The sequence below is a fragment of the Desmodus rotundus genome, chromosome 7 (assembly GCF_022682495.2).
Source record: "Desmodus rotundus isolate HL8 chromosome 7, HLdesRot8A.1, whole genome shotgun sequence".
Lineage (NCBI taxonomy): Eukaryota > Metazoa > Chordata > Mammalia > Chiroptera > Phyllostomidae > Desmodus > Desmodus rotundus.
In genome coordinates, this window is record NC_071393.1 from 50,835,188 (window position 1) to 50,848,312 (window position 13,125).

Below are 13,125 nucleotides of genomic sequence, written 5' to 3' on the forward strand. Positions count from 1 at the left end.
CAGTCTCTATTTGCTTTTGGAATGGAAGCCCAGTAATCAAATAAGTTTAGTAAAATTCCTTGTGTTTACAGAGATCTAGTCAAAATGAGTCTATATTTTCCTATCTAAGCGCCCTAGTGGAAGTCATGTTTTGCCTTCCTAATGACATATTTGCTTACATGTGTATGATACAATATCGCTGAATGAAGCGAGAAGCCCAGTTCTAATTTGTATGGGAATTAGAGTTCAGGTTTTCATTAATCTCAAGGCCCAAAATTGCCAGAAAAAAATATATTTGTGTCATTATGTATCTATTACCTGTGTAAGTTGGATTATCAAACTCTGAAAATCTTACTGTATAACAAGAATGAGTCCACAGAATGGGAACAGCACTGGATTACAAGGAGAATTCTGGTTAGGCCATTTGCCAGTGTTTTCACTTTGGGAATATTACTTAACAATCCATGGTTTCCTCACCTGCAAAAGAGGAGAATATACCTGCTGCCCACCTTACAGGGTTTTTGACAGAGCAATCATTTATGCTAGGATGGCAGAACCATGCAGAGTATAAAAGTATGAACTTGGAGTTGTGGGGAGGTGAGGGGGAGCTCAGTTTGCACTTGACACTCACTCTGTCATCTTTGCCCAGTTATTGAAGCTTAGTTTCCCCTTCTGTCATATGAGGATAATAATGCCTAGCTCACACACTTGTTGAGAGGATTGAATAAGATGACATATATAAAGTACCAAGAGTCTATGATAATGGACAATACTGATGAGTGCTTACTGTGTTCCAGGTACCTGGTAACATATGTGAATATGCTCTCTAGGTTATAAACCATGTGGGGTGGAGGCTAATTAGCATTTTTTCCATTCCCAACCTTTGCTCCTGGGTGGCCTTGCTCCTACAGTCCATAAACTTACAGAGCAAGAGTTCTTAGCTATGATTCTTACTGAGGGATAGGGAAGAGTCCAACTTACAGGATCTACTGCTCCAAAGAGGCAAGCCTATGGGGTAAGGAACTAACCTTGGAAGGAGAGCCCTAGCCCAGGGGCTGGATTTGGTCGAGCCTCAGAGGAAGCAGACCTATGATCTGCATTCTAGGTGCATTTCTGTTGGACTCCGTCACAAGGACCCAGGCCTCTGGGATAGGGAAAGCACCGTCACAAGGACCCAGGCCTCTGGGATAGGGAAAGCATCATCAGAAGGACCCAGGCCTCTGGGATAGGGAAAGCATCGTCAGAAGGAATGTGAAGGAAGAGGCTAGTTATTCATGTCCTTCCTCTACCTCGAAACAGCCTCCACCTTTTGAATTGTCATTGTCTTCAACTAACAAAATAATTACCTGTTATTTTATTATAACTACTTTTTATCAACACAATTGCTCTTGTTATTAACAGCAAGCACACTGTGAATTCTTACATAGGACAAAGTTCATTGACTAACTTATCACAACAGTCCTAGGAAGAAGACTGTATTATTATCCTTATTTCACAGATGAGTAAAGTGAGGATAAATCAGAGAGTAAAATAATTGCCCGGGCTAGCAAGTGGTATTGCTAAGACCCAGACCTGGGGCTGTCTAGCTCTACCCCCCTATTTCTAGCTACTATACCATCCTTTGATGTATTTAATGATTCATAACTAGAATTCAAACTCAGCAAGGCACTTGTATTCGAAATCCTTGTGTTATGCTTCTTTGTATCCACCTAACACCCAAGCCAGTGAAAATCAGACAGTCGACCATCCATAAATGTCATTTGAATATCTGTTCATCTTCGCCAAGATCTAGTAGAAGTCTTCTCTTTTAATGCTGATAATTTAGCACCCTCGGATTTTTAAACAACAGAAACAGCTTTAGATCTGTTTTATTTAAAGAAAGCTATGTTAATCTGCACTTTCATTCCAAGCTGTTGGTTCCTCTGTTGCTCTAGAATCTAGGTGGCCTCTGAGTTCTCACCTTCCTGAAACTTGAGGCCTCAGACTGGGCGAGGATGGAGAGGAAGCTTGGGTTAGATGCCAGGCCGTCCATCGGTCTGGACCCAGGCGGCCTCCCTCCTGGCCTGCTCGCTCCACACCCAGGGAAGCCTCCCCATCTCCTTTCCTCTGCGCTCTAGGCTGCCCACCTTCCTCAGAGCGAGAGAGCCGTGCCTAGCAGTTTGCTCAGCACTTCCAGAGACCCTCCAGTGGAAATGAACTCCTGTTCAACTTGTCCTCGCATCTATTTTGAAAACGGAAACAAACAATTTGGGTTGATAGTCGATGTGCCAGCACACAAACAAAAAAGTTCCATTTTGTAAAACAGAGTGTACCCTTCTGAGAATTTTTGGTTTTCCTATATGAAATGACTTCTATTGTTTTAAGACATGTTCTCATGTGATTCTTTTCATGTTACATAAAAGGGTTGCCTTAAGCTTAATATAATTTATTTTAATTAATCCTCTAAAATGAAAAGATGAAGTTGAGTGTGGAATTGCAGCTAGGGTTTTGAAAACATTTATGAGCAAAAACTATAGAATTTACTATATAAACAAGCTCGTTTAATGTATCGTGTTAATGACATAGCTATAAATACAAGTTAGATGGAAAGTCTCGATTAGATTTGGTCTGTTCTGTTCCTGTGATGCAGCTTGAATTGTACGTGATAAGAAAACACTGTAGAAAGCACACCCAACTGCCGCGACCGCTCCAGTAAAACAACGAATGAACGTCATGCCAGCCGCTTGCCTTACGGGCAAAATAAATAAATAAATACTGAATATTTCTCTCCCTTTACTATTGAAAAGTTAACAAGAAGAGATATCCCTTGTACTGCACCTCCAAAAAAGGAGACAACCTTTTCTAAAAACCCACATAAGATGTTGCAATAAACTAGAAACCTCCAGGAAAACTACAGGGAGCTCCTTAGCATGTTCCAGAAGCAGCAATAGACTAGATGCAGTAGTCATGGTATTTCAGCCTTGGGTAATCAATCAGAGGATTGGAAAGGCATGAATTAAAGGTACCTCAGCACTCCCAACACTATCAATTTATCATTTATCATAGCGACTAATACACACACAGATTGCCCACCCTTTTGAGGAAGTCTACAGTCAACTGCTATTAATCCATGCCTGATTTCTTTTTTTTTAAGATATTATTTATTTATTTATAGAGAGAGGGAAAGGGAGGGAGAAAGAGAGGGAGAGAGACATCAGTCAGCTGCCTCTCTCATGCCTCCAACCCAGGACCTGGCCCACAACCCAGGCATGAGCCCTGATCAGGAATCGAACCGGGGACCGTTCAGTTTGCAGACTGGCACTCAGTCCACTGAACCAAACCAGCCAGGGCTTGCTTTTTTTTTTTTTTTCCTAAGATTTTACTTATTTATTTTTAGAGAGACATGCCCGATTTCTAACCTAGCACCAGTTAAAACTGTTGAGACGATGTAACATTCGCTTTAGAAAACATAATTAGAAAGGTAGACACGCTGAATTCAGGAACCAGATATAAATTCCTTTTGGATTATACACAGTTATGGATTACTAGTGTATCCACATGGCTAATCCCCTCCATTTGTGTGGATAATCCAGAATTGGATAGAACTATTAACATGTTGAAAGTGGTGATAGTTATTACATGACATTAGTTTCACTAATTCCACCAAAGATGGTTTTCTTTGCCAACAATCTTCCCTTTAAGGCTGTTGTTATACATGCAATTTTGTTTACTTTTTGGGTTTCCTAATTTTAAAAGCATGGATTTAGGCTTGATTGTTCATGTTTGGAAAAACAGTCCCTAGTAATTCTGGCTTGAAGGGTAGCTCAATAGTAATTTCCTCTGTTTCACATTCCCAAAGATGATCTTTCTGGCTTTGTCCCTCTCTCTTTGCAGCAACCATCCACTATGAGTTATGCCAGACACATCATTAAGAAGGAAGGCTTGGGCCTCCAGGGCCTCAACAAGGGATTTACAGCAACTTTGGGACGTCATGGAGTTTTCAACATGGTTTATTTTGGCTTCTACTACAATGTCAAAAACATTATCCCTATCAATAAGGTAACTACTTTATAGATTAACATCCTAGAGGAAGAATGCTATCGATGATGAGAGCTGCATCTGCCGAGTGTTTATCCTGTCCCAGTCACCGGGCTGAATGAGCACTTGTATCAGCTCTACAATTTGATGCTCACATCAGCCTTATTCACTCCGTGCTGTTCTCCCTGTTTTGAATTTGGAAAGTGAGGCTTAAAAAGCTCAAGTAGTTTTCCCAGGGTCACACAGTAAGTAGCAAAGCAGAGACTTGAACCCAAGTCTGATACCAAATGCATTATACTGGAATGTACCATCATAGCTGAGTGCTTCCCATTTATCCCTAAAGGGAATTTCTAGAAACTATGTTATTACTTAATTTGTATCTAAAAAGCATAACTTTCTCAGAAAACTTAAATTTTCATATCCTAAATAAATTCTGAGTTCATGGGGAGAAATTGTCAGCCTAAAATTTAAATCTTACTAGGTATTAATTTTTAAATTGGCCTAAATTAATGAAGGCAACTAGTAAACAAGCTCTCCTAAGATTCTTTGTTTTTGAAGCACAATACTAATAATCATTGTTTTTTAAACAGTTACTTAGAGATGCCAACAGGCTTTCAACTTCTAGAAGATGAAAGTAGCACACGAGTGTTTTACAAGGAGCACCTGCGAGCTTTCGCACCCAGTCTTCCGCGCCATCATTTGCATGCTCGCGATGAAAATTGCAACCCTGGAAGCAGCAGTTAGGGAAACATTTTTCACATGCAGGCAGTTTCCCGCAGGGGTTCAGGTCCTCATTTTGCTTAACACAAAAGTTTTGAAGGATATTTTGTATCATAAAATGATTTCTAATGTGGCTGTCACCAGACTCTTCAGGAAAGTTATTTATACCTATCTTTGCCCAGCTACTCCCCATATTCTAGGCCAGGGCTTATCTCAAGAATGAGAACAGCCGAATCCAAGGCGTGTTCTGTGTTAACCATCTGTTGGCATCACCTCATTCACCAGCCCCAGTTGTTAAGCAGGTTTCACTGTATTTGGAAATCTCATTGATTGAGTAGAAGCTTATGCTTTGCTGGTCTGAAATCTCTATGAGAGACCACGATATGTATATCGATCCCCCCACCGACGTAATTTTGACTCCGGCGGCCCCCAGAGCTCTTCTCCTGTCGAGTTCATGAAATACAGAAATAAAGTACAGTAAACACGCAGGCCCTGGCTGACTTGAGAGACGTCAACTCTTAACATACAAAAATCCCTTTTAGCTGGAATGGGTTAAACAATGCGAGGCCCAGGCCAAAACAAAAGTGTGAGGCCCTCTTTTCAAAACTTACGAATTTCAAGACAGCAAGGGCAGAGCAGCAAACCAAGCACAGGCCCTGGCGCCTGCACAGGTTGCGCGCCCGTGAGGCTGGCCCTGTTTTTCAGACTCTCAGATGAGTAACCCATGCAACGTGGGTGAGGTGTCTGGGCCCCCATTTCTCCAGTTATCCAAAGGCTTGAGACAGATAGGAATTACACACAGTGAAATAAATTATATAATTATTTACGTATATTATATAAGTATTATACAGGGCGGGGCAAAAGTAGGTTTACAGTTTGTATGGAAAATAATACAATAATGAACAAATAATCATACAAGAATAAACTATTTCATATATTCACAACTTTAAACCCACTTTTGCCCCATCCTGTACATTTCATTACATATACAGGATCTGGCACAAATAACGCCCCCTTTTTATTACAAAATCTTTTATTAAAAAATCATAAGCATGTAATTCTGTAACATAACAATATCATACTCATGCACATCGTATGACATTCTAGGTGAAATGTTCAAATTAAAACTATAAATTATTACACCTGTATTATTACCCTACCAACCACACTCAAGCAGGCGTTACTTCTCTGGGCCCTGTATTTGTGCGTGTATATTAATGCATGTGTTATAATATAATGAATTTGGTTATATTTGAGAAAGAAATTCAGAAGGATCAATAAGATTTACATATGGTCATATGTTACTCAAAAATAGCCACAAGTGCAAACTGCATTCTATAATTAATCGATGAACTTAATTTATTAAATGTTATGCATTATTTTTTTAAAAAAACAGAAACTTAAATGTCTATTTTTTAAATGACATCATGGTATTCTGAAACTCTGGAAAGAGCTCGTTCATCTTGTCAGTTCACAAGGAAGAGATCCTGCTGGCCCCTGTAGACCCCACTGAGGAGTCTCACCTTTATCTGAAGAGCACTGGGAAGCCAACAAAAGAGTTTAAGCAGAGGAAATTACCCCACCACTCTCACTGCAGCGGGGAAAATGGGTGGCGTCAGGGTGGTGAGGGGAGGGCAGAGTGTAACATGGAAATGTCCTCAATGTGAGATGCTGGCGTATTGGACCACAGTGTTCAATGACGGACACAATAAGAAACGGACAGACCTGAGAAATCTTCAGAAGGCGAAATCTATGGGACGTGATGATGAAGTCGATATGTATAATGAGAGCAGGGGTGGTGGTCAGGGAGGATGCCTAAGTTTGGGGCTTGAACAACTGAAAGGATAATGGTGTCAGTCTCTGAGAAAGAAAACTTTTGAATGAGAAAAAAGTTTATGGGAGAATATTATGAGCTTAGCCTGGAAACTGAGTTTAACCACATTTGGAACAAACTCCAAAGTGCAGATGTCGAGTGCGATGGTGGATCCTGGAGCTTGAGAGGAGGGATCTGAGCGGGAAGCGTCCTCACTTAGGAGTCATCAGCATGCCCTGCTAGCGCGCCTTTACAGAACGAATGGTCTTGGACCAACCACGTCCCTGCTCTGAGCCTCAAGGCTATTAGTTTTTGTTTGTGTTTTTTATCTGCACATTAAGGAGGGACGATTGTTCTTTCTACCTGAGAAAATGTTTTGAGGATTAAAATAAATAGTATGTGAAGTTGTTTGTGAACTTTAAGGTGCCATAGAAGTGTCCGCTGTGGTGGTGCCAATGACAGGGGTGAGGAAGGAGTAGAGGTTGCAAACCGGCAGTGGGAATAGTTAGCATGGAGAACTGCACCAAGAATTTTTCCCTAGGACTGTTTCTTTTGCACTTAAATGAACACTGTTTTTTCTTGCCTAGAACAAAGTCATTGATTTTATGTGTTCTGTAATCTAAGCCTGATTCAAAACTGGGAAACCAGTATTCTTTAAATTTAAACCATAATAAATCAATCCTTTGTGAAGAGGAAGGTATGATAATCATTAAAACATGTTGAAGAACGTCATCAAGTTGTTAACCGTGAGGAGGAGGTGGTGCCCCTTGAAGTCTGTGCTCCGTCTTTGCTGTGGGCCGGCGCTGGCCACGCGCCTGGGCCAGTCTGTTCACAGGGCTATTGTTTCAGCGCCCTCACCCAGCAGTCGGCCATTTCACTGTTGCAAGGGGATCGGAGATTTCGCCAACCCTGAATGGCGTGGGATAATTCTAGATTTTTCTTTAACTTAACATATTTTTAAAAATCTATAAATTGTCTTGCGGTGTGTTCCATTTTTGAAGTATTTGATTGTATAAGGAGCTGTCTGAAAAGGTTCCCTCTGGGGAGTGGAAATTGGGAGTCACTTGTGTGTGTGCATGCGTGTATGTGGGGCGAGGCAGGAGAAGCAAGTAGCAGTAGAGGGAAAGTGATTTTTCTTTATACCATTCTGAGCTATTGGGAGCTTCTGTAATAAGCATGTAATAAATCAGTGAAAAATTTAATAGACTCTCATAAAATAGAGTACCTAGTTAACTTTTTCACATTTTACTGAACTCTAGGGCTATGTCTACTGAGATAAAATAAGAACTTGAAACAGGAAGCCCAGATAATTCAGGTCAGATATCCATCCCTGAAGGTTTTTTAAAGTATATTTTATTGATTATGTTATTACAGTTATCCCAATTTTCCCTCTTTGTACCCTTCTACTCAGTACCCCCCCATTCCTTCCAGCAATCCCCCTCTCGGTTCATGTCCATGTGTCCTGCATATAGGCTCTTAGGCTTTTCCATTTCCTCTGCTATTCTTAACATCCCCCTGTGTATTTTGCACCTATCAATTATGCTTTTTAATCCCTGCACTTTTTCCCCATGCTCTTCCTTCCCCCTACTGGCTGATAACCCTCCAAATGATCTCCATACTTACAATTCTCTCCCTGTTCTGGTTGTTTGCTTAGGTTTTTGGGGTTTTTTTTTTTTTTTAGACTCAGTTGTTGATAATTGTGAATTTGTTGACTTCTTTTAAATTTATTTTTAGACAGAGGGGAAGGAGGGAGAAAGAGAGGAAGAAAAACATCTTGTGCACCCCCCACCAGGGGCCTAGCCCGAAACCCAGGCATGTGGCCTGACTTGGAATTGAACCAGCAACCCTTTGGTCCTCAGGCCAGTGCTCAATCCACTGAGCCACACCAGTCAAGGCTGTTGACTTTTTAATGTTCATAGTTTTGATCTTCATTTTCTTAAATAAGTCCCTTTAACCCTTCATATAATAATGGTTTCGTGGTGATGAACTTCTTTAGCTTTACCTTGTCTGGGACGCACTTTATCTGTCCTCGCATTCTGAAAGATAGCTTTGCTGGATAGAGTAATCTAAGTTGTAGGTCCTTGCTTTTCATCACTTTAGTACTTCTTGCCAATTCCTTCTTGCCTGCAAAGTTTCTTCTGAGAAATCAGCTAATAGTCTTATGGGCACTCCTTTGTAGGTAACTCTCTGCTTTTCTCTTGCTGCTTAAGATTCTCTCTTTATCTTCTACCTTTGGCTTTTTCTTTCTTTTTTTTTTTTTTTTTTTTTTTGACACTGGCTGCTCATTGTTTATTTCCCACTTGGTGCAAGGCACGCAGTTACAGGGTGTCAGGAAGGCTGGAGTGTGGCCTGAGTAGTAAAGAGCGGGGCTCTCTCAACTTCCTTTTTGGTGTTTTGATCTAAAGGAACCCAGCTGGGGCTGCTTCTGCCTGCCTGGTGTCCAGGGTGGGGTGAGTAGGGGGAGGGGGCATGGCAGGAAGGGAGGGGGAGGAGCTCAAAAGAGCCTAGCACCTCTGAAAGTCTGGTGGCTGCTGGTGGCCACTTAGGATGGAGGCCTGATGTTGACTTTGCCGGGCTGGCTGCCAGGTGGCTTCTTTGTGGCTTCCTGAGCCAGGTCACAGGGGATCGCGCTGCTGGAGGCCTGAGGAGATTTTGAATACTCTGGGGATTCCACCACAGTGGCCATGAACGGGAGAGTGGACTTCCTGAAAAAGACGCTCGCCCACCAGTGACCTGGGTCAGCTTTGGGGAGACCGGGGGGTGAGGGTGGGATGGCTTCCACAGGGTGGGATGGCTCCACACTTCTGCAGGAGCTGTTACTGGAAGTGGAGCCCAGGCAGTGCAGGTAGTCGTCATGGGTAGCCACGAGCGAGCCACTGGAGAGGATGGCCGCCATGCTCTTGCTTGTGGATTGGTGGAAACCTCACACACAATCATGGGAAGGGGGACACCAGGCCACGGAGCCCATTTGCAAAGGAAAGTGCAGGAGGCCGACCTACGAGTGAGCTGGACCTGACCTTTGGCATTTTAATTATGAAACTTGTTTGGGACTCTGTGCTTTCTGGACTTGCATGTCTATTTCCTTCACCAAATTAGGGCAGTTTTCTTTCATTATTTTTTAAAATACGTTTTAAATTTCTAGTTCTAACTCTTTTCATTCTGGCATCCCTATGATTTGGATGTTGGCACTTTTGAAGATGTCCCAGAGGCTCCTTAGACTAACTTCGTATTTTTGAATTCTTGTTTCTTCTTTCTGTTCTGGTTGAAAGCTTATTTCTTCCTTATGTTCCAAATCATTGATTTGAATCCTGGCTTCCTTCCCTTCACTGCTGGTTCCCTGTGGATTTTTCTGTATTTCACTTAGTGTAACCCTCATTTCTTCCCTTATGTTGTTGCCGTACTCAGTGAGTTCTGTGAGAATCCTGATCACCAGTGTTTTGAACTCTGCATCTGATCGGTTGGCTATCTCCATTTTGTTTAGTTCTTTTTCTGGGTTTTTTTTTCTGTTCTTTCATTTGAGCCATATTTCTTTGTCTCCTTAATTTGACAGCCTCCCTGTGTGTGTTTCTGTGTATTAGGTACGGCCGCTTTGACTCCCTGTCTTAGTAACATGGCCTATTGTCCAAAAGGCACCTGTAAATTGGATGGGGCAGAGCCTTAGGTAATTGCCAGTGGGGGGCAACACACTTCACAGCTTTGTGGCTCTGTGTGGGGGGAGGGCTCAGAGAGGGGACTGTGCTGCTGCCCGGCCTCTGGAGGTTTGCCTGGCACTCACCCCATTTCCAGTCACTTGACTCACTCCCCAAATGTGACTGGCACCCTTTTAGCTGCTTCCCTGGTGTTGAATCCCAGAGTGGGTGGGTTTGCATACATTTTAAGACCTAATGGACCCTTTAAGTGGAGTCTCCTGAAAATCTGGCAGTTTCTTCTGCCGCCCCAACCCCCACTGGTTTTTACAGCCAGAAATTATGGGGATTTATCTTCCTGGCACTGGAACCCTGGGCTGTGCATTCTGGCCTGGGCTGATATCACTCCGTCCCAAGGTATCACTCCAATTTTTATCAACCACACATGAATTAGGGATCACCTGTACCTATTCCGCCACCGCCGTGGCCTCTCCACACCATACCCTGCCTCTCCACCAGTCTCTGCCTCACCACCCATCCTACCCATCTGGATGAATGTGGCTTCTTTAAATTTTTGGTTGTCAGATTCCACACAGTTCAATTTTTTGACACTTCTGGATGTTGTTTGTTTTGAGATTTAGTTGTAATTCTTTCTGTGGTTGAGAGAGGAGGCGAAGTGTGTCTATGCCTTCATCTTGACCAGAAGTCCCCACCCCAAAAGTTTTTAACTTTAACTCTTCTGATGGGTGATCTCTCGTAGATACATTTTTCAAGTTATCACAGAAATATCTTAACCTTCTATGCCACCTCATACTATTAAAACCATTTTTATAGACTCCCTGATTTTGCCTGATTTCATTACAATAACTGTCATTTTCAGATAAGGGAACCAAATAGTTAGTTAAAGCCCAGAGCTGAAAGTTACTGAAGTAATTTATCTGAGGTCATATAACCAAAGCAGGGAAAGAACTGGAGGCCAGAACTCTTCCCACCAAACCATGTAATGCTTTAACTCTCAATTTTACGTTGTATTTTGTCACACATAGTTATCTCTTAAAGTGGTTCCAATTTAAATATGTGAAATAATTTGAATATTCAGATGATATAACCAAATTTCACTTGTGCTTCATTCAGTCCTTAGTGTATAATCCATAAAAACACAGAATTATAACACACAGTCCTGGAGAACGTGGAAATTAAGAGCTTGAAATTGTGACCTGTGTTATATTCTCTCAGATTTATTTTTGGGATCTAGCTGTTCCTACTGAATGGTGAGTAAATGGCCACAACAGAGAAAGACTGCTAGGGGTATTAGCTGGCCATGGAATTCATTTAATGGAGGCATCATTTACATCTTGCAATAGATGGAATGGAACGTCAGTATAAAGAATTATCCCTTTTCCCCAGAAAGAAGCCATCACTTCCCAAAGTAAAGCCTACTACAAACAGATATCAATTGACTTAAATGGTGACATCTCTTTCAAATATCCATGAGACTAAGATTTCATCCCAAGAAACAATTTCTTTCATTCCCCTTCCACGTTGGGGGTGTTTGGAGCCTAATATTTGTGACGCTGACACAAATGAGAATCGTAAGATGAAAATGTTGCACGTCTTTAACAACTTTGTCCTCTAGTTCTGTATTTACTGGTTTTCATGTTCCGTGAGTGAAGTAGTAGAAGCGGTAGCGGTGGTGGTCGTGGCAGAAGCCACCCTCTGAAGCTCATGGCTGCAACAGTGTGCACGGTGCTGTTAGTTTGCATCCTGATGAAGCATGTTTGTAGGTTATTTGGCCCAAACTATAGACGTTTTCGTGTTGCATTTTGCCATGATAGAAATTACATGTGTGGGTTAGAAATACTCTAAGAGAGAACAATTTTTCCCATGTTCGATCTTTCTTACTTAATAAAGTGTTAGACCTGTCCCTTTGGTCATTTTCCTACAGACGGCATTCAGTCAAACATATTGTATTTTCTCCTGAGGTAATATTTATAAAAGATTGCCTTTTAGAAATGCAAACGTTTTTCTTTTTCTTTTGATTTTTAAAATATTCTCTTTGTTCTGTAAATTCTGTAGAAAGCCTGAGGGTGGTGCTGACCCACTTCAGTTCATAAGAAGAAATGTGGAAATGTGTTAGTTTTATAATTTAGAGCTATATCCTTCCCTAAGGTGCTCACTAAACTGAATGAAAAATACCCATTTGGGTTCAGGCTGAGACTGTAGACAGAACTGCTTGTATTTTGAAAAGAAGAATCTCAGTAGAATTAGATCATAGCAGGCTTTAATCTATGACCATTTTTCTGATCTTTTCTGATTTTTCTGATCTTTCTTACTCGATCATTGGTCTGACTACTCATCTGGTAATGGGAAGGGCAAAAGCATTACAGTTTCATTAAGAACAGCTCTCCTTTCTGGTGACCAGTGAGCTACAATTACAGGTATATATTACCTGTAAAATTTCAGGATATGTGACAAGACTCTGCAGTCAAAAGCAGTGTCCTTCATCGGCAGTTTTCACAGACTCCCTGGGGTATGTTTTGAGGGAGGGATATGGGGAGGGCAGAGAGAAGGAGTGCAGGGGTTCAGACACTTTCTTAACAAACTTCAGGCCAAAATTTTCCAAGTGGATGGAAATGAGGTGCAAGTAGCTTTAGATTCTCAGTGGGTTCCCATCTATTCATTCATTCCAAAAGCATTTGTGGCACATCTACCATGTGCCAAGCACCAACTCACTAAGTGTCAGCACTGCTTCTGCCTTAGTGGGATTTACATTCTAGTAGAGGGGACAACAATAAACAAGTCATTACACAGGAAACTATCGTGGCAATCATGTCAAGTGCCATGAAAGGCAGCAATCAAGCTGTGGGAATTTATAACCAAGGACCCTAATCTAGACCTACAGAGGGCAGGGCGACGTTCAGGCTGGGGCTCAAGGATGAGGATTAACCAGGCCAAGATGAAGAGGATGAG

At 41.8% G+C, this 13,125-nt stretch overlaps 1 protein-coding gene across 4 annotated transcripts in view; it reads left to right on the top strand.

The window, feature by feature from the left end:
- Positions 1–13,125, top strand: part of SLC25A21 (solute carrier family 25 member 21) — a 460,856-nt gene that overhangs the window by 426,795 nt on the left and 20,936 nt on the right. For all 4 annotated transcript variants that reach the window (XM_045187980.2, XM_053929134.2, XM_045187975.3 and 1 more), the window contains one exon: positions 3,853–4,017. In XM_045187980.2, the coding sequence (XP_045043915.1) occupies positions 3,853–4,017 (165 nt within the window). The remainder of the gene's footprint in view (positions 1–3,852; positions 4,018–13,125) is intronic.